The 20,089-nt window shown below is 42.4% G+C and overlaps 1 protein-coding gene across 1 annotated transcript; it reads right to left on the bottom strand.

The window, feature by feature from the left end:
• Positions 1-2,291: 2,291 nt before the first annotated feature.
• LOC120021077 (fibroblast growth factor 13-like) lies at positions 2,292-7,936 on the bottom strand. Its single transcript, XM_038964725.1, has 5 exons — positions 7,735-7,936; positions 6,961-7,071; positions 6,424-6,527; positions 3,673-3,871; positions 2,292-2,434 (listed from the first exon to the last, which is right to left on the bottom strand). The coding sequence occupies exons 1-5, from the start codon at positions 7,934-7,936 to the stop codon at positions 2,292-2,294; spliced, it is 759 nt and encodes a 252-aa protein (XP_038820653.1).
• Between the last annotated feature and the right edge of the window lie 12,153 nt (positions 7,937-20,089).

Below are 20,089 nucleotides of genomic sequence, written 5' to 3'. Positions count from 1 at the left end.
TCCAAAGTCGTCGGTCTGACCGCCCTCTCCCACCCGCAGCATTAAAAATACCGACGCTATAATGATCTCTGTCAGGACCCGCAGCCCACTACTGCTGTTTTTTACCATGTGCTGCTATGCTTTCTCCACCCACCCTGCACTGAAGAGCTCGCCCCACATTTGTACTGCATTTCTTTCTTTCTATGGCGAATAAACATGCTCTACCAAATGTTCTTTAGGCTGCACGATTTCTCCTGCACCCTCTCTCCCCCCCTCTCCATCTCTCTCATTTATAATAGTGTTTGTACTGTCTATACTATCTCAAGCAGAGCTCTAGAGTTGAGCTCCACTCTGATTAGCTCAGTCACTCTCCTGTTGAGAAGGCCTTGGATTTCAACATGTGAGGCATCATTCTAGCTAGCACCACAGCAAAATGGCCTAATCACATTCATTCACAAATCATCTCAGAGCAAGAGTCCTGATCTTGGATCAGGTCCCCCCTGCCCATATAATCTTATTCATTATGATTAAAATACAAAACTGGTCCTGGATCAGCACTCCTACTCTGAGAAGCTTTGTGAATGAGTATGGGCCCAGTTCCCTAGGGATTAATTGATGATGATCTAGCTATTCCATCCATATGATGGTGTTGATGATGGTGGATTAATTAATAACCCTTTCATGCCCGGGGTGGAGCCAATATCAACAGGTGGGAAAGAAGGACAAAAAATAAAGCACAATTTAACAAAAATCGTATTTCCTTATAAACATTTTATTCAGTGCATTTTCGTTAGAACAACAAATAACCTACTGCAAGAAGGTACCAGATTAAAAGAGTATCTGTGCTCTGTGGATCATTCACTTGTAGTCTGGTATAGACTGGAGCACAGGGTCCAAAACAGGTAGATAATAAGCAAAGTAGACCTACAGTACATCATGCTGCTATTTCCCAGAGGTCCACAGTCTCCCATGCAATAATAGTGTCAATCAATCAATCAAAATGATAGACATAAGCATCTATTCGGCTCCAGGGGGGGTGGGGGGGGGGGGGGGGGGGGAACAATGCAGGAGAATACAAACAATCATTTAATCTGTAAGAGCCCTCAATTTCACTAATAATCCCCATTTGATGGTAAAATAAAAAATCAAGGATTATGTTATTGTCCTTTCACACACACACGCAAACAAATGACTGAATACATCTAAATACCATACGAAATGTTGCTTATAGTTTGTCAAAGGAGACTACTAATGACACAATACTGTAAAAGGGTTGACATAAGTTTTTAAACAACTACTCTGTTTCTCTATTTTATTATTAAAACAAGTTGCTGTAGACCACACAATTGTCCGTGTCCGATTACCCGTCGCCTCCTTGTGTTGTAACTAGTAGACTGATTGGGTAGGCGAAAATAGAACGTTTCATAGTATGACACATATTGAAAATGGAGTATGCTTTAAATGCCAGGATGTCATGCTATTGAGGAAGAGATTTGTCTTAGACTCACGTGTGTTTGACAACATATCAGCTGATAATCGAAAAAGGGGGATGGGTTGTACCAAAATGAATGTCGGAAAACAACGCAATTGTGCATTAGATGATGCATTCTCAGTATGGGTGAGCCTAGTATGTTGATATTTGTTGCTTACTGCATAAATGTTTACTAAACAGTACGTTCTAAATAGTATGTAGTACGATTAGTACACACTACACAGTGTGTAGTTCTAGTAGTAGGTAAGACAGATTTAGGACATGGCCTATGCTTGTGATTCGATTTCTTTCTTCCTTTCTTTCTTTCTTTGCCTTGAGTAAAACTAGAGAAACACGCTTGACTCTTTGGTACACAGGAACAAATGATCGCAATCAGTATAGCTGGTAAGCAATTTATATGGTAGACGAGGCAGAAGGCTTGCAGATATGTACACCTTGGACTCAAACACACAAAAAAGCTTTTTTTAGGAGGCATGAAAGCAACAGTTGATGGACCACATAAATACTGACCAGTAACTCTCCCTCTCAAGACCTTCAGAGAGATATACATTGGTAATACACTACATATGCTCAAGAATACAAGGAAGAATATAAATTCCAGACCAGCAAAATGGCTTTTCGTATCGAAGTTCATAGCAAAGTTGACCCGCAGAAGCTCGCTCATGATTTATTTAATTGATGATGTCATAGTCTGTCACAGTGGTTTCAGTACACACTAAGCTAAGCTAATTTGCTTCCTCTCCACCTGTTCAGTTTGATGAGGATCAGTTGAGTCTGCTTACAGTGAGAACCGCCCTCTACCTGACGCTGACCACCCCAGCTATGTGGACTGCTCGTTCTGGCTCAGTGTCTTCCCTCCTCCATTCAGCAGGGCTGATGCACTACGGCTCTTAGTGGGAGTACCGCTGCCGGAGCGGGAGAACTCGGTCAGGTCATGGAGAGAGGGTTCCCTGTACATGGCAACTGGAAGACAAAGAAGCAGGTAGGGTATCAAGTTTGGTAAAGATCAACTCTGGTTATCTGTATTGTGCAGAGCCTTTGACAAACATGATATTCTTCTGTAAAATGCAACGATATACTAAGGGGAGTCTTTCTAACAAGGCCCTTAACTCCAACAGTTACCCCAACAACCTTCAACACACACACAGACACACACAGTGTAAGACCCACTCACAGCCTCTCAGAGTAAAGGCGTCAGCATGCTTCCATTCGGCTCCCTTAAAAGACATTAGCTTGAAAAATAAGAAAAAAAGTGGCAATAGTACTGTTTGAGTCATGCCTGCTCCCGCTCCTCCTCCAGCATTACGCACACCTGCCTTCCCCCCGTCATGCACATCAGTGATCATTGAACTCACGTGGACTCAATTACTTGTGTCATTACCTTCCCTATATCTGTCTGTTCCCAAGCTCTGTTCCCGGCTTCGGGATTAATTGTCTCATGTCCGTGTTACCCGTGTTCCGGCGCTGTTCCTGTCTTGTTTCCTTGTCTGTTCCCGAATAAATGTCTGACTCCCCGTAACTGCTTCTCCTGTCCGGCATCGGCCCTTACAGTTTGTCCATTTTGAGACGCCATAGCCAGTATACACTTCCACAAAATAGTCTGAATTAAGATAACTCAAGAAATCTGCTATGTAAATTGCTGTCATTAATTTTGATGTTTTTGCAGAGGAGATCTTAGTCGTGCAATTTTACATCTAAGATTTTTGCTGCAGTATTTCTCAATGAAAAATGTGCATGAAAAAATTCTTTGTCTTTTGTTGAATGACAACAGACTTTATTGAAGAATCCCTACTGTTGACCAATCACCAACGAAGGTACGTAGACTTCAGCTACCGACTTCGGCTTGTCTTCAGAAAAATGTTTGTGTGCTGAACAGCCCCCCAAAAAGTTCAAAACAAACAAAAACATCACAAAATATCATCATAATATATGCACAAACCCTTCCAAACTGTTTCGGCTGGGAAGCATGTGGACGCCTTAGAGCGGAGATGGGCAACTCCTCGAGGGCCTGATTGGTGTCACACTTTTTCTCCATCCCTAGCAAACAGCTGATTAATCAAATGTCATTCTAAACTGAAGATCATGATTAAGTGATTATTGGAGTCAGGTGTGTTAGCTGGGGCTGGGGCAAAGCTGTGGCACCAATCAGGCCCTCGAGGACTGGAATTGCCCACCCCTGCCTTAGAGTAAGACCCACTCACCTTTCAGTGGCTTGGGGATGAAGTGGCCTGATGGTTTATTCTTCTTCACATGGTTCCCTTTCATGATGACTCCCTCTTTATTGAGGCCAAGAAACCAGGCCCTGCCCGACTGCTGCTGTCTGTAGAGCATGGAGGAGTAGGTCACGTAGTAGTTCTCAAACACTGACTCCTTGAACTTACACTCTGGGGTGAAGTGTTCCTAAAGAGGGAGACAGAGAGGCGATAAAGACAGGAGTGTGAATTTGAGAGAAATAAAGAGATAAGAAACAGAAAGGGAGAGAAAGAAAGAAAGCTTCACTTAGTTTCAGCCATTTTACTCTCACCCAGGCTATCCATTCATAGCAAATATCCAAAGGGAAGTGAATGAGGACAGAAGGGATGGACTAACTACCTGGCATGAAGCACTACCAGAATCTGTCCAGAGCAGTACAGAAGGCTGAACTAAAAGTTGGGACCAATTCCATTTCTATGGTTGGGAACCTTTTACGTGCACAGCTTACAAATCAGCATAGGCCTGCCCCAAAGTGTCCAGCTGCTAAACAGCATAGGCCTGCTCCAAAGTGTCCAGCTGCTAATCAGCATAGGCCTGCTCCAAAGTGTCCAGCTGCTAAACAGCATAGGCCTGCTCCAAAGTGTCCAGCTGCTAATCAGCATAGGCCTGCTCCAAAGTGTCCAGCTGCTAATCAGCATAGGCCTGCTCCAAAGTGTCCAGCTGCTAATCAGCATAGGCCTGCTCCAAAGTGTCCAGCTGCTAAACAGCATAGGCCTGCCCCAAAGTGCCCAGCTGCTAAACAGCATAGGCCTGCCCCAAAGTGTCCAGCTGCTAATCAGCATAGGCCTGCTCCAAAGTGTCCAGCTGCTAAACAGCATAGGCCTGCCCCAAAGTGTCCAGCTGCTAATCAGCATAGGCCTGCCCCAAAGTGTCCAGCTGCTAATCAGCATAGGCCTGCTCCAAAGTGTCCAGCTGCTAATCTACAGTAAGAGATCCCTTACAACTGGTCGCTTTCAGAATTGAGTTGTGAAAACCTCCGTTGACTGATGAGCTGAATTAAACTCGCTTGCTATACTGTGTGAACAGGCCTATGATGGGAATGTCAGACTATAGGAGCCACCATGAGCCATCCATCACTCTTACAGCTTGCTCATCCATCACTCTAACAGCTCAGATTGTTGTGGTGAGCTGATTACTTTTCACCTGCACAGTTTGAAAACACAGACTCATTCAATTGCCAGACAAAGGTCAAAGGTCAATACTTTAATTGGAAAAGATCGATACAAAACCTCATTCTGCAAGAGACGCCAATGTCTATGGTGATAATACACACACCCACATCCAATCACACACTCGCACACACACACACACACACACACACACACACACACACAGACACACACACACACACGCGCACACAAAAACACACCGACATCCAATCATACGCACACACACACGCACCACACACACACACAACACACACACACCCACATCCAATCATACGCACACACGCACAAGCGCACGCACACACACACACATGCACACTCACATCCAATCATACGCACACACACGCACACACACACGTGCACAAACACACCCACATCCAATCATTGGCACGCACGCACGCACGCACACACACACGCACAAACACACCCACATCCAATCATACACACACACGCACAGGCACACACACACACACGCACAAACACACCCACATCCAATCATACACACACACGCACAGGCACACACACACACACGCACAAACACACCCACATTCAATCATACACACACACGCACAGGCACACACACACACACACAAACACACTCACATCCAATCATACACACACACACATGCACACAGGCTAGGCTTTAGGCAACTTGTCTAACATTTAGCCCATGCTGTATTTTTCCATCCAGATTGCTAAATGACTTCACCAGAGCTGAAACAATCCCAACTTCAGAGAGCATTTCCATGCTCATGTGTCTCCATGGTAACTTCCAACTCCCCAGAATACAAACCAGCCCTCTCGTAAAGATGGCCCCCAGGTTACCAATGGGGACATAAACAGAGGGACAAGATCGCTATTACAAGTTAAATACACAATGTGGTGGCCACTGCCACACTCACAACAGCAACTACTGCACAACTACTGACCTTAGTCATCACACCAGTCACTTTGGTTTTCACAACAACAATTGATGCTTAAATATAATTAACATGGCAGTTAAGGTGACCTTCAACGTAATCAATTAGCTCAGTAACACAGGTAGTAGTATACTTAAGCAAAAACGCCCCTCAGGGGTTTGTGGTATATGGCCAATATACCACGGCTAAGGGCTGTTCTTAGGCAAGACACAACGCTGTATATTGCCCCAATACCACAAACTCCCGAGGTGCCTTATTGCTACTATAAACTGGTTACCAATTATAGCAGTAAAAATAAATGTTTTGTCATAGCGTGGTATATTATCTGATATACCACAGCTGTCAGCCAATCAGCATTCAGGGCTCGAACCACCATGTTTATAATGTGATATACACCCTGCCACATGGAAGCCTAACTTGGGAAGTGTGTAGGAGACCCAAAGGAGTCGGCAGGTAGCCTAGCAGTTAAGAGTGTTTGGCCAGTAAGCGAAAGGTTGCTGGTTTGAATCCCCGAGCCGACTAGGTGAATAATCTGTTGATGTGCCCTTGAGCAAGGCACTTAACCCTGGATAAGAGTGTCTGCTAAATGACTAAAATGTAAAGTGAGACTCACCGAAGTGTAGAGGAAGCCGTCGTTGTTCATGGCTAGGTAGAGCTTGGTCTGAACCCCCTGGATGGCCACCACTCGCAGCCCAACAGGAATGAGGTTGAACACAGCTGCAATGTGGAATACAAAAGAGAGAGTAGGTAGTACACTTTTAGAAAACAGGGTTCTTCTGTTGTCCCTATAGGAGAAACATTTTTGGTTCCATGTAGAACTCTTTTGGATTCCATGAAGAACCCTCTGTGTAAAGGGTTCTACCTGGAACCAAAAGAGTTCTACCTAAAACCAAAAAGGGTTATTCAAAGGGTTCTCCAATAGGGACAGCCGAAGAACCCTTTTAGGTTCTAGATAGCACCTTTTTTTTATGCGTGTAGACAGTATAAGAGAAACATTCTACTGGAGATGTAATAGCGAACATAGAGCTACAGAAAACATTGAGCAAAAGAGGTGAAGTTGACTATTCTCTCTTCTTGAATTCTATATCACAATAATCTGAAATCTGAACGAATTAAAGGCAAAAACACAGTCAAAAACACATAGTCCTACCATAGCTGTTGTCCTCGTCCTTGGTTCCATCGATGGTTCCATCAGCCTGCATCTGAAGGCAGAAGCCTGTGCGGCTGTACAGCCTCGTCACTATCCCCTTGAGCTGGGGCTCTGTGGAGACAACAGGGAAGAATGTGAGAACAGGAGGAGAGGGAAGAGAGAAGAAGAGAGGAGATATTGGACATATACCAAGTCTATAGTCCAATTATACTAGCTAGTTTTCTACTGCTTCACACACAGTCAGTAGTAAACTACCCGAGGAACCTCAGGCATCCCATAGACATCACACTGTGGCACAAACCCAAAACAGTGTGATGGGTACCTGGGATAGTGGTGGCTGGCCATGCAATATCAAGCTCATTCATAGTTTCAAAAACAGGTGATCTAGCTGTCTGGATACTGTACATTGACACTGTACTTTGAATGTCATTCTTGTTAAGATGATAATATCATGCACAACAGAAGCATGTCAGTGTGAATATGTTGTGCACTTTTCCGATGATGACAGTGTCGTAAGTGTTAGAGTGAGGTAATTAATTGATGAGTGCGTGGACTTGCAGGATCACGACAGTTTGATGGATAGATAGTCAAATAATGTATTTCTTATACTATACCATCACATTTTGGACAGAGGTGCCATTACTCTGAGGCCTTCAAATTTAAAATGGGAGAGGATGGAAGTGTTCGTGGTGTTCGAATTGTTGGTGGTGATGATGATTATGATGATGATGACAGTTATTGTGTTATGTCGAGAAATCACACTCAAGAGCACACCTGGTCGACTTATTCTCTTCCGTTTCTTAGAGCCAAAGAGTTTGACGCGTGAGAACACGTTCAGCTTGCTCGGTTTCTCACAGGGTCCCCTGTCCCCTGCTTTGCAAATATTCGGACTGCTTGCGCAGCGGCAGGCATTCGCCTTCTCCCGCTCCCGCTCCCTCTTTTGCCGAATGAGGGAGCTGGCGATCGCAGCGGCCATAGCCAGTTTGGCGGTTTAGTGATGGAAAAACGTCCCAGAAGAAAATTCTATATTCACCACTCACCAAATAATGAATATTATCCAATGAAATCTAAGCAGTATTGTTTTTATGTAAACAAAATATTCCATTATATCCTTAAAGTGCGTAACAAAGTCATTATAGTTTTATTGTCACAGCTGGAAAAAAAAAGATTCTGGATATTCCGAGCAGACAAACCTCTCACTGACACACACTGGTTTAATCAACGTTGTTTCCACGGCAATTCAATGCCAATTCAATGCAATTGCGTTGAACCAACATGGAATAGACGTTGAATTGACGTCTGTGCCCAATGGGCTCGTGCGCCTTCAGCTGTGAATCAACAGCTAGTCTCTCCAATTTATACATTCGATTTGTTGTTGATCACTGCAGCTTCTCATGCGTGCACACCCGCTGTGATGCATCCATCCACCCTTCGTGAGAAAAATGCAGTCCTCAAAATGCTTTTCAATCAATGAAACAACTCTTGTCATAGTTGTGTGTGCCATTAATGCAGCAACCGCAAGCAATCCTCTCCTCAGCTTTGGAGCCAATGCCACATAACCTACAGTATGACTTACAGTAAAGGCTGTTGGCGCCACGTGGTATAACACTCATATATGTTAGGCTATGGCGAGAGAGAGGGAGAGAGAGAGGGAGCGAGAGGGGGAGCGAGAGGGGGAGGTCTTGCCTCATTTTGGTGCAGAGATTCCGCTACTATTCCTTCCACCTCTCCATCTCTGCGATATGAATTGCGGCATAGGAGTCTGAACAAAATACATTAGGAGAAACTGCGGGCGCTTTTTGCAGGCATCTTCGTAACTGAATATCGGCATGTGACAGGCAAGGCATGAGACGCTGATGCAAAACACAGAAAGAAAACGTCGCATCATATAAATCCAGGGAGAAAAGAAGATCACTGATAGCACCCTATGGTCTCATGGCAAAATAATCAGGGGAGGGAGGTGTTCCTAGATTAGTGCTTTCTGCTAAAAACTAACTTGTTTTCCGGCAGATTAAGCTCATTCAGCTCCCCTGTCGCCTCTCCAATAGGGCTGCGGCCATGTGAAGTGAATCTGCATAATAGCCTATACTTTCGAGAGGCTTAAATTGGTGCTTTCCGAAGCGCTGAGAACATAAGCTCGGACTCATGAAAGACGTTGGTGGGGGTCTTCATCTTGGGGTAACATCTGTCTGTTGCCTCTCTTGAGTCAGGTAACAACCACATCTGTCATCAGATTGAAATGCATTGAAGTTTTGTTGTGGTGTCGGATTTGGCGGCATTTAGGCCTATCCTACATTGAATTAACCTTTCATCCAATATAATAAAATAAGAAGAGTACAAATAAAACGGCAATAACAACAACAACGTCAACGACATCAACAATAACAAAAAGTTGATTTGAGTATGATTTGCCCTAAAAAATTAATGAAAGTTGATAGGGGATCAATGAGTGACGACTCCTAGTTTTATTTTGATTAATAATTAAAGCATAAGCAATACTATTTGTGATTGAAACTGAATGTGAAATAAACATTTACCCATAAATTATTATAACTTTCCCCTATTATAACCGTTTTAGTATTTGGCGATATAATTCCATAAAATTATAGGTCTAGGTTGCTTCATTCGTGCTATAAATCTCGTTGTTTTGATTATCAGTTTCCTTTCCTTTGGTGTTCAATTCCCCTCTCTCTTTGGCCCTTTGCTGAAGATATTGGCCAGATAATGTCTTCAATTGCGCCACCTGCATTTCATAAAAGAATCACTCACACATTACTAAACATTCTTGCAATCTCTTGTCAACAGTTAAAATAACAACCGCACAAACAACAACTAAACTTTGAACAGATCCATTTTGTTTACATTAAATATCGCAGGAAAGCAAACAAATGTATCAAATGTATCACTTATAACGTCAGCTCCTTGGACAGGGAGCGTCACTTAATTCAGCACCTTGGACAGGGAGCGTCACTTATAACTTCAGCACCTTGGACAGCGCAAAAGTACACTTCTATTTCTGTGAAACACCTATTCAATTATATTCGACAGGGAATGTCACTACATCAGCTCTTTGGACCGTAACCGTTAAGATCAGCACCGGGTTGGGGGGACTACTTCAATCCATGCTTACAGGAGCATTAGGCGAGGGCATCAGTAGGCTTGGCCTAATATTTGATTGAATTGACCTGGGCCTCCTTCCAAAACAAAACGCCTTTTTTATGTATTTTATTTTAAAAACATAAAGATTAGTCTATCTTTTAATAATAAAATGTATTTAAATGAGCGCACCTGATGTTGATCTCCGGAGAGGGAAAGTCATGCTTCGCGGAGCCAAGGAGGAGCTCTGTGTTAATGTTTTAGCTCTTCCCGATATGCACAGTGAAAGGGGAGAGGACTTTTCGAAGTTTAAACGGAGAATTCTCAAAGGCATTCCATCCATTAAATCCGTGCACGTGGTTGTGATAGGAGATCATTATAACGCATTAGTGGAAGGCCATTATGTCTTCAGGAATGCTCATTAATGATTTATCCCAAGGCATCGCTGATCGGCCAAAAACGTCCATTACTGGGCCACTGTAGCCTACGCTGGTGTGCGGGAAGATAAGGGAACCCCTTTACAAACATCAAATAGCCTATAATGGCTTAGAAGTCTATCCATTGTTATGGCAAATGTTCATTTTATTCACCCTGGCGTTAAAAATACTGTAAATGGCGAATGTTATGGACTGTGACATTGATGTCTTCATGGCTGAATTGATAAACATCCAATAGACCGCAGGTCTCCATTACATACAATTCTCCTACAACATTAGTAAAACAGGCAAGGAAAGAAAACGGAAGCAAAGCAATCCCCCACCCTTAAAGAGTTGATCAGCAGCTAATAAGATACTGAAGTAATAAAGAAGAGTGTTCCTAGGCCTACTGCGCTGGACGATTATATTAGCATCCATCCTGTTACGACCCCAAATAATCTGTTTAGACATGAAGATGGTCGTCATCATGGTGAATCATAACGGTTTTGCATTAGAGAAATTATCAAAATAAAATTAGCTTTTCAAGAATTAGATTAAAATCAGTCCTAATTAGTCCAGGGAAAAGGCTATTTAATATATAAACGACAATCTATATGAAGCAGGCATATTATGACCCTGTATATTATTAGGTAACGTTCTAAAGACTAACTGACCAATCTTACAAACATAATCATCTCCACAGTCATTGGGAAAAGCTTCAAGGTAGAAACAATAGTCAGCTTCCAGAAACAATTTCCCATAATCTCATCTCAGGGCAGGGGCATTATTTTCCAATCCAATTCCAATCCTTTAGTCTACATATTGTATTTGCAAGGTAGGCTATATCAGGGACACCAGCATCAAAGGGATAGCTATGTTATCTGCAGCATGAGCATCACAAACTGATGGTAACTTCTCTCTGTTGAGTTGTCACTCTTTATACTTGAATACTCTCCAGTAGATGGAGCCAAATGAAAGTTAAATAGGAGTGACCTCTACCTCTCCCTCATAAAGTACTGATCAAGGATCAGTTTTGCCTTTTTGATTAAGATTATATGGACAGGGGGAATCTGATCCTAGAAGCACCCCGACTGAGACGCTTTATGAATACAGACCCAGAGCTCTGAGAAGCTTTATGAATACGGGCCCAGAGCTCTGAGTCACTTTATGAATACGGGCCCAGAGCTCTGAGACACTTTATGAATACTGACCCAGAGCTCTGAGAAGCTTTATGAATACGGGCCCAGAGCTCTGAGTCACTTTATGAATACGGGCCCAGAGCTCTGAGACACTTTATGAATACTGACCCAGAACTCTGAGGCGCTTTATGAATACGGGCCCAGAGCTCTGAGACGCTTTATGAATACAGACCCAGAGCTCTGAGGCGCTTTATGAATACTGACCCAGAGCTCTGAGTCACTTTATGAATACGGGCCCAGAGCTCTGAGACACTTTATGAATACTGACCCAGAGCTCTGAGTCACTTTATGAATACTGACCCAGAACTCTGAGTCACTTTATGAATACGGGCCCAGAGCTCTGAGTCACTTTATGAATACGGGCCCAGAGCTCTGAGACGCTTTAGGAATACGGGCCCAGAGTTCTGCACACGTTCATATAATGTGTTACAAGACATCATCACTTAGTATTTCTCCCATGAAGGAAAAAATAATTGAAGGTTTACTGTGCTGCATCCAGCACCATTGAGACACGGATATGCAGAAGAGAGACACCGACTCAGTTGTGAAATCCAAGGTGATTGTTGTGAAGCACTTGAGGGCAGGGCAGAAGGAATCAGAATCTAATCTGTTCTGGATGTTGGCAGTTTGTTGTGTCTAGCAAGGGTCATCATCACATCAATAAAATCATCATCATCATCATCATCAGAAGCATATCTTTTTTTGTGTGGAGTGCAGAATATGAATGCAGTTGTGGTAGAATCTTTGTGTTTGCAACATTCAGAATCAGATCCATTTCTGAAAGAGTCGATCAAATACTGTACATGGCAATACTTATTTTTACAGCCCATTCAGTTATATTGCACAAGCACACACATGCATGTAAGAGTAATAAAACGGAGTAATGTTCTCTGTATACTGCAGTAATGGGGGGGGGGGGGGGGGGGGGGGGCATGCAGGCTGGGGGTAGAGGATTCCACTGCTGTGAAAGGGGACATAATAATCCTGGTGAATGACATCAACATGTCATTCAAAGGAAAGCTTGAATTCAAGCAAAACCCAAAGCCCTATATCAAAAAGCCAAACCAGATGCAAACATAACCTTTTTGTTGACAAACCTTCAGGAGAGATTTCTCTTCCCATTCGGATGGCTTTCTTCAATCGACAGCAGAAGATTTTGTAACACGTATTATGGCAGGGGGACTCAATAATCACCACATCCACAGATGAGAAGCTAGAGTCCTGCAGCAACAGAACATAATCCAGGGTACTTAAGGCGACATCTCGCGCTGTGGTTATAGTAAAGCCTACCATAAAGTTAGTAGGAGTTAGATGGTGCACTACCAATACACATACTGTACACGCAGTGAGAAGCTGACACATTATTGATGTCTATAAGCCTCTCACGGAGACAGCAGAATATCCTGCAAGATAAAGGAACAACACCAATATTAATTATCTCTTGCCTGAGCATCTTTCTTCTGAATGTAATGTACACCACTTGGACTGCAACATGTGAAGTGGCACTGCCAGTACTGACGATGAGTGAGTATGCTGCCAAGACATGTGTCGATGGAGCTCATGTCATGTGAAAGTTTACTAGCAGGGCCTGTGGTGAAGGACATTGGACAGAGGGGTTTTAGTACAAATGCTGGGTGGGGGTTGGGTGGACCAAAATTGAATTTAAATGTCCTCAATAAAAGCCTTCTTGATTCCTCTCATACCTTTTGCTTTGTCTTTGAGATACAGTGCCTTCGGAAAGTATTCAGACCCATTGACTTTTCCCACATTTTGTTAGGTTACAGCCTTATTCTAAAATTGATTAAAATGTTTTTTTTGCCTCATCAATCTACACACAATACCCCATAATGACAAAGCAAAAACAGGATTTTAGACATTATTGCTAATTTATAAAAAATGAAGTCTCACATTTACATAAGTATTCAGACCCTTTACTCAGTACTTTGTTGAAGCACCTTTGACAGCGTATTAGGGGAGTTTCTCCCATTCTTCTCTGCAGATCCTTTCAAAATCTGTCAGGTTGGATGGGGATCGTCGCTGCACGGCTATTTTCAGGCCACTCAAGGAACTTCAGAGACTTGTCCCGAGCCACTCCTGCTTTGTCTTGGCTGTGTGCTTAGGGTTGTTTCCCTGTTGGAAGGTGAACCCTCACCCCAGTCTGAGGTACTGAGTGCTCTGGAGCAAGTTTTCATCAAGGATCTCCCTGTACTTTGCTCTGTTCATCTTTACCTCGATCCTGACTAGTCTCCCAGTCCCTTCCGCTGAAAAAGATCCCCACAGCGTGATACTGCCACCACCATGCTTCACTGTAGGGATTGTGCCAAGTTTCATCCAGAAGTGACGCTTCGCATTCAGGCCAAAGAGTTCAATCTTTTTTCTTTTTTTTCTTCCATAGTCTGAGGATCTTTAGGTGCCTTTGGGCAATTTCCAAGCTGGCTGTCTTGTGCCTTTCACTGAGGATTGGCTTCCGTCTGGCCACTCTACCATAAAGGCCTGATTGGTGGAGTGCTGCAGAGATGGTTGTCCTTCTGGAAGGTTCTCCCACCTCCACAGAGGAACTCTAGAGCTCTGTCAGAGTGACCATTGGGTTCTTGGTCACCTCCCTGACAAAGGCCCTTCTCCCCTGATTGCTCAGTTTGGCTGGGCGGCCAGCTCTAGGAAGAGTCTTGGTGGTTCCAAACTTCATCCATTTAAGAATGATGGAGGCCACTGTGTTCTTGGGGAACTTCAATGCTGCATAACTTTTTTTGGTACCCTTCCCCAGATCTGTGCCATGACACAATCCTGTCTCGGAGCTCTACGGACAATTCCTTTAACCTCATGGCTTGGTTTTAGCTCTGACATGCACTGTCAACTGTGGGACCTTATATAGACAGGTGTGTGCCTTTCCAAATCATGTCCAATCAATTGAATTTACCACAGGTGGACTCCAAGTTGTAGAAACATCTCAAGGATGATCAATGGAAACAGGATGCACCTGAGCTCAATTTCAAGTCTCATAGCAAAGGATCTGAATACTTAGGTAAATAAGGTATCAGTTTGTTTATATATATATATATATATATATATATATACACATTTGAAAAAACGTTTTTAAAAAACTGTTTTTTGCTTTGTCATTATGGGGTACTGTGTGTAGATTGCTGAGGATGTTTTTTTATATAATCTATTTTAGAATAAGGCTGTAAACTAACAAAATGTGGAAAAAGTCAAGGTGTCTGAATACTTTCCGCAGGCACTGTAAATGATCAGTTGGCATAAATGAATAAGGTGAAACTGTATCAATCAGAAAGAAAAACATATGTGTGTAGTTAAGTTATGGTAAGTTACTTTATCCCCAGCTTCCTACACTTTAATGCAGATGATAAGCTGACAGGATGGCTATGTTAGTGTCCACACATGATCAGCGGGCGTTGAGAGACAGCGGTTTTGCAGCCCTAGGGCCGGCTGTGGCTATGGTCAGAGATAGAGCTCCATCTGCCGCCTAACAATATAGAATAAGGTAGTTTGTACTGTCAATTAACTTCGGAAAAAATAACCTGCCAGTCACTTGTTTTCATGTCTACAGCATAGAACAGGGCATTAACACAACAATTCATATGGAACAAAAATACAAAACATTTGTTTATGCAAGATGTTGGAGTCTGACACAGAAAAACAATATCCCTTTGACAGTCTGTCTGGAACGTCCAATATGGATGTTGAGCTGAAACATTACCACAGATACCTAAATGTTACTTTCCTCTAAGGAAAAGGCAATTAAAAGTTCCATCATCTCAACATATAAATCCTCATGTTTATCAACCTTTCTATGGCTTTATCTGCACTTTATTTAACCTCCTTAATTCACATGATTGAATAAACTTTAATTAGTTTATGTCTACACCAACTTAATCTGCTCCATAGTCTAAAAATTCAAGAGAATTAGAAATTGGTTAAATGACATCTAACCTTTAACCAGAGAGAGAGAGAGAGAGAGAGAGAGAGAGAGAGAGAGAGAAGAGAGAGAGAGAAGAGAGAGAGAGAAGAGAGAGAGAAGAAAGAGAGAGAGAGAGAGAGAGAGAGAGAGAGAGAGAGAGATGTTGCATCCTTACTGGATAACGGTTTTGATTTACCCGGAGTCTGAATAGCTACAATTACCTGGAGTCTCTGAGGTGCCTGCAGTGCCCACCATGATTAAATATGTATTTTTAATTACATTTAGCCTATTATTAAAAGTTATGGCAATGTAATCTGATGGCATTATGTGTTTTTACTGTCCTAATTTCCTGAAATCATATGAATGCTATGAATGAACTTTTTTTTCTTCTAATGTCTAACTGTGAGGTTATTATGAGAGCTCGCGGTCTACTTGCTCTTCTGTTTCTTGTCTGTTATGGCACTTACAGTTGGCATAACAGACTGGGTGTCTCTCTCTCGTTTCACGCCCATACGGTCATATTCTCGCCACTGCTCAAATCCATGCACAGTAAATATTCTGTTTAGCCTACACTGTTCACATTTTTATTCAGTCGTTTCCCCCTGTTATTTGTATAATTGTATCGACTGTGTTTAGATAGCCTTATTAATAGTCAAAACCGTTGTGATATTCAATTATTGACGAGGGGACTGAATTAGTCTAATTAAAAGATAATTAACCGACATTATGTTAAACCCCTAAATATCAGTTAAAGTGACGTATAAAGCGTTCCAAAAAGCTACATAAATTCTGTAATTTAAGTAGGCTACTTACTCACCTCTGGTTGCATGTTCCTTTTCCTCTTTTGTCACTTGTTTTGCCGTTTTCGGGCTCATGGAGATAGAGCCCTGTCTTGGGTTTGGAAATCCCACAATGAAACTTCAACTCAGCAGAACAACGCCACGCTAGTTCTCTTTCGAAATAGCAGATTCCATAAAGCGGTTCCAGTTCAGAAATCATCAGCTGGGGCTCTGTGGAACAAAAACACAAAGGGTAGTCTATTTGACCGTAGGCTAGTCCTACTGGTCGTTTAGCCTAAACAAAGCTGCTGACTTCATTTGTTGAGAGCGGTCATTTGGAAAACATAATTAAGCCTACCATTTGAATTCAGTGTCCAATAAAATAATCTTAAACAATATATTTTCAGCATTGTTATAAACAACATAAAACAGTTTGATCGCATACTCTCAGATTCCACACCACCATGTTTTTGAAAGCAAAACTGCCATAACAGAGATAATCAGACACACACAAATTGGTATAATAAGCTAGGTTTCCATCCAATTGGCGACATATTTTTATGCGAATATTCAGACAAATGCATATAGAAATATGCGCATTTCGCCACAAGTGGTGTGTTTTAACCAAACTGGTTTGCTGCGGGAAAAAATCAGTGCGCGATGACATAGTGCACACAAAATGTACTTTTTCGCTACGTTTTCATGTACCTAATAAAAATCGAAAGTTCAATGTTCAACTTTGGTCTTGGCAAATGAGCTCTAGCCAACAGCTTGCCAATACAGTGCTGGCAGGATGTGCGGTTAGGCTAGTGTACATGATGAGATGATTATGGATATCCTAATTGAATATTGTATGTGCATGTATATTACTGTAAATATTAATCACATTCTCTGTCTATGATCATATATTTTGATACATTAAATGTTAATATTGTGAACCTATGTTATACATTTTTTAACCTCCTGTTTCAGGAAGTGATGTCACTGAGTACTGCCCCTATATATAGGACCTTCCACGCCCACCTGGGATACGGATGCCTGATGAAGATCTAAGGTTCGAAACGTTGTAAATAAATGTCACATGGGAGCATGAGCAGCAGTGTGCGGCGATTTCCTTTCTGTTTTCCAGGAGTTTGCCTACAACTCCAACGGAAAGTACCTGGATGTGCCTATGTTCTTCAGTTTTTGTACATCATTATGGATAAGAGCATAATTGTATTTGTCAAAAGACAGTCAAACATTGATCATGTCACCAGAATAAGACCCTCAGATATTTATTGGAAAGGAGCATCAAGTTCATCACTGCACTTTCACCACCCTGGAAGTTCATCAATTTATTTCATCTGTAGCCTAATAAACGGCATTGTTTCCCGATTCGTAGTGGGAGGACCACACACCCTATCATTGTGTGACTACAAGTTTACTTCAATATGATGGTTATTATATCAATATGATCGCATAAAGGCCTTTCCACCGCCATTTCTCGCATAACGAATTGCATCGTCACAAAGATCCCACCATGTCGAACAAACAAATTATATGTTGGCATTTATAAAATTGCACCAAAACGTTTGACTTCTATATGGTATGGCTTAAAAACTGTTAACGTGGTTATTTTGCTAGGTTTCCATCCAATTGACGACAGATTTTCATGCGACTATTCTAAAACCCGCAGAAAAACAATATGCACATTTTCCCGCAAATGTTCCATCAATTTGACTTGTTGCAGGTATTAAAGTATGTGCGTGATGACATAGTGCACATAAAATAACGCTTGCGGTTAAATTCCCATGTATCGAAGTTCACTGGGTTTCCATCCCATTTTCAACTCAATTGAGGGTTTTGTCACTAAAAATGTTGAGTTTTTTTAGCCACTCTGGTCTTGGCACGTGCGCTCTTGCCAACAGCTCCGATACAGTGAGAGTAGGTTACCTACATTATGAAATTATGGACAAAAGAGCGAGATTATTTTCCTTTTTCAAACGACCGCCAAGCATCGATCATCATGTCACGAGAAAAAAAAGGAAGATATTTATTAAAGCAGTACCAACCTCAACACCGTGCATATTCACCACCCTGTGAAGCTCATCGTAATTTATTTGATCTGTAGCCTAACAAACTGCATGTTTTCCCGAGTCGTAGTGGGAGGACCACACAATATAATCGCGTACCTCCAAATTTACTTCTATATGATGTTTTTTATATCAAAATGTACACAAATAACGCCTCTGCCACGCAACAACACAGGTCCGGACCTGCAAGTCTATGGAGAACGTTATCGGGGACTCAATCATTTAAATAATCTGAAATGCAATAAATAATCCCTGTAGTTGCATTATTTCTCCCAATACAGACATCAGCCTATTCCAACATAATCATTATCAGAATTACCTTTGTCATACTTCTTAGGTTGTTGTGATCAAAGATATCCTATTAAATTACTATTCTAATTCCTAATTCTATGGATGTGATTATCACGACTATCAATGCTTACGTAATCAAAAGTATTTAGTGGTAGGCCTACTTGGAACATTTTAGTCTGTTAGTCTTGGCTTTCTTTTCTGCCGTGATCATTATGGCTTTCTGAGTTCCATTTAGTTCTTATACTAATGAACTAATCAAGAGTACAGTCTAATTGGCTCAAAGCCTAACGACAGCCTACAAGATTTAGGGCAGAGTAGATTGATGGAGGTTTTTTATATCTGTTATAAGTAAATGCTTGCCTGCTGTTGACAGCCAGTTGCTTCTGGCACAAGGCCAACTGACAGTGCCTACTACTCTGTGGAAGTTAAAAGAAACTCCCCTCAAACTATATATACACTGCTCAAAAAAATAAAGGGAACACTAAAATAACACATCCTAGATCTCAATGAATGAAATATTCTTATTAAATACTTTTTTCTTTACATAGTTGAATGCGCTGACAACAAAATCACACAAAAATTATCAATGGAAATCAAATTTATCAACCCATGGAGGTCTGGATTTGGAGTCACACTCAAAATTAAAGTGGAAAACCACACTACAGGCTGATCCAACTTTGATGTAATGTCCTTAAAACAAGTCAAAATGAGGCTCAGTAGTGTGTGTGGCCTCCACGTGCCTGTATGACCTCCCTACAACGCCTGGGCATGCTCCTGATGAGGTGGCGGATGGTCTCCTGAGGGATCTCCTCCCAGACCTGGACTAAAGCATCCGCCAACTCCTGGACAGTCTGTGGTGCAACGTGGCATTGGTGGATGGAGCGAGACATGATGTCCCAGATGTGCTCAATTGGATTCAGGTCTGGGGAACGGGCGGGCCAGTCCATAGCATCAATGCCTTCCTCTTGCAGGAACTGCTGACACACTCCAGCCACATGAGGTCTAGCATTGTCTTGCATTAGGAGGAACCCAGGGCCAACCGCACCAGCATATGGTCTCACAAGGGGTCTGAGAATCTCATCTCGGTACCTAATGGCAGTCAGGCTACCTCTAGCGAGCACATGGAGGGCTGTGCGGCCCCCCAAAGAAATGCCACCCCACACCATGACTGACCCACCGCCAAACCGGTCAAGCTGGAGGATGTTGCAGGCAGCAGAACGTTCTCCCGGCGTCTCCAGACTCTGACACGTCTGTCACATGTGCTCAGTGTGAACCTGCTTTCATCTGTGAAGAGCACAGGGCGCCAGTGGCGAATTTGCCAATCTTGGTGTTCTCTGGCAAATGCCAAACGTCCTGC

This window comes from Salvelinus namaycush, chromosome 26 (genome assembly GCF_016432855.1).
Source record: "Salvelinus namaycush isolate Seneca chromosome 26, SaNama_1.0, whole genome shotgun sequence".
NCBI classification, from domain to species: domain Eukaryota; kingdom Metazoa; phylum Chordata; class Actinopteri; order Salmoniformes; family Salmonidae; genus Salvelinus; species Salvelinus namaycush.
Note: the sequence above shows the minus strand (reverse complement) of the source record. Positions and strands in the feature narration are given on the sequence as shown.

Excerpts from the sequence above, each read along its gene's own strand:
- LOC120021077 (XM_038964725.1), bottom strand. The coding sequence starts at position 7,936 with ATGGCCGCTGCGATCGCCAGCTCCCTCATTCGGCAAAAGAGGGAGCGG. Across the intron at positions 6,528-6,960 it reads GGACGAGGACAACAGCTATG|CTGTGTTCAACCTCATTCCT; the intron begins GTAGGACTATGT and ends TCCACATTGCAG. Across the intron at positions 2,435-3,672 it reads CATCCCCAAGCCACTGAAAG|TTGCCATGTACAGGGAACCC; the intron begins GTGAGTGGGTCT and ends TTTGTCTTCCAG.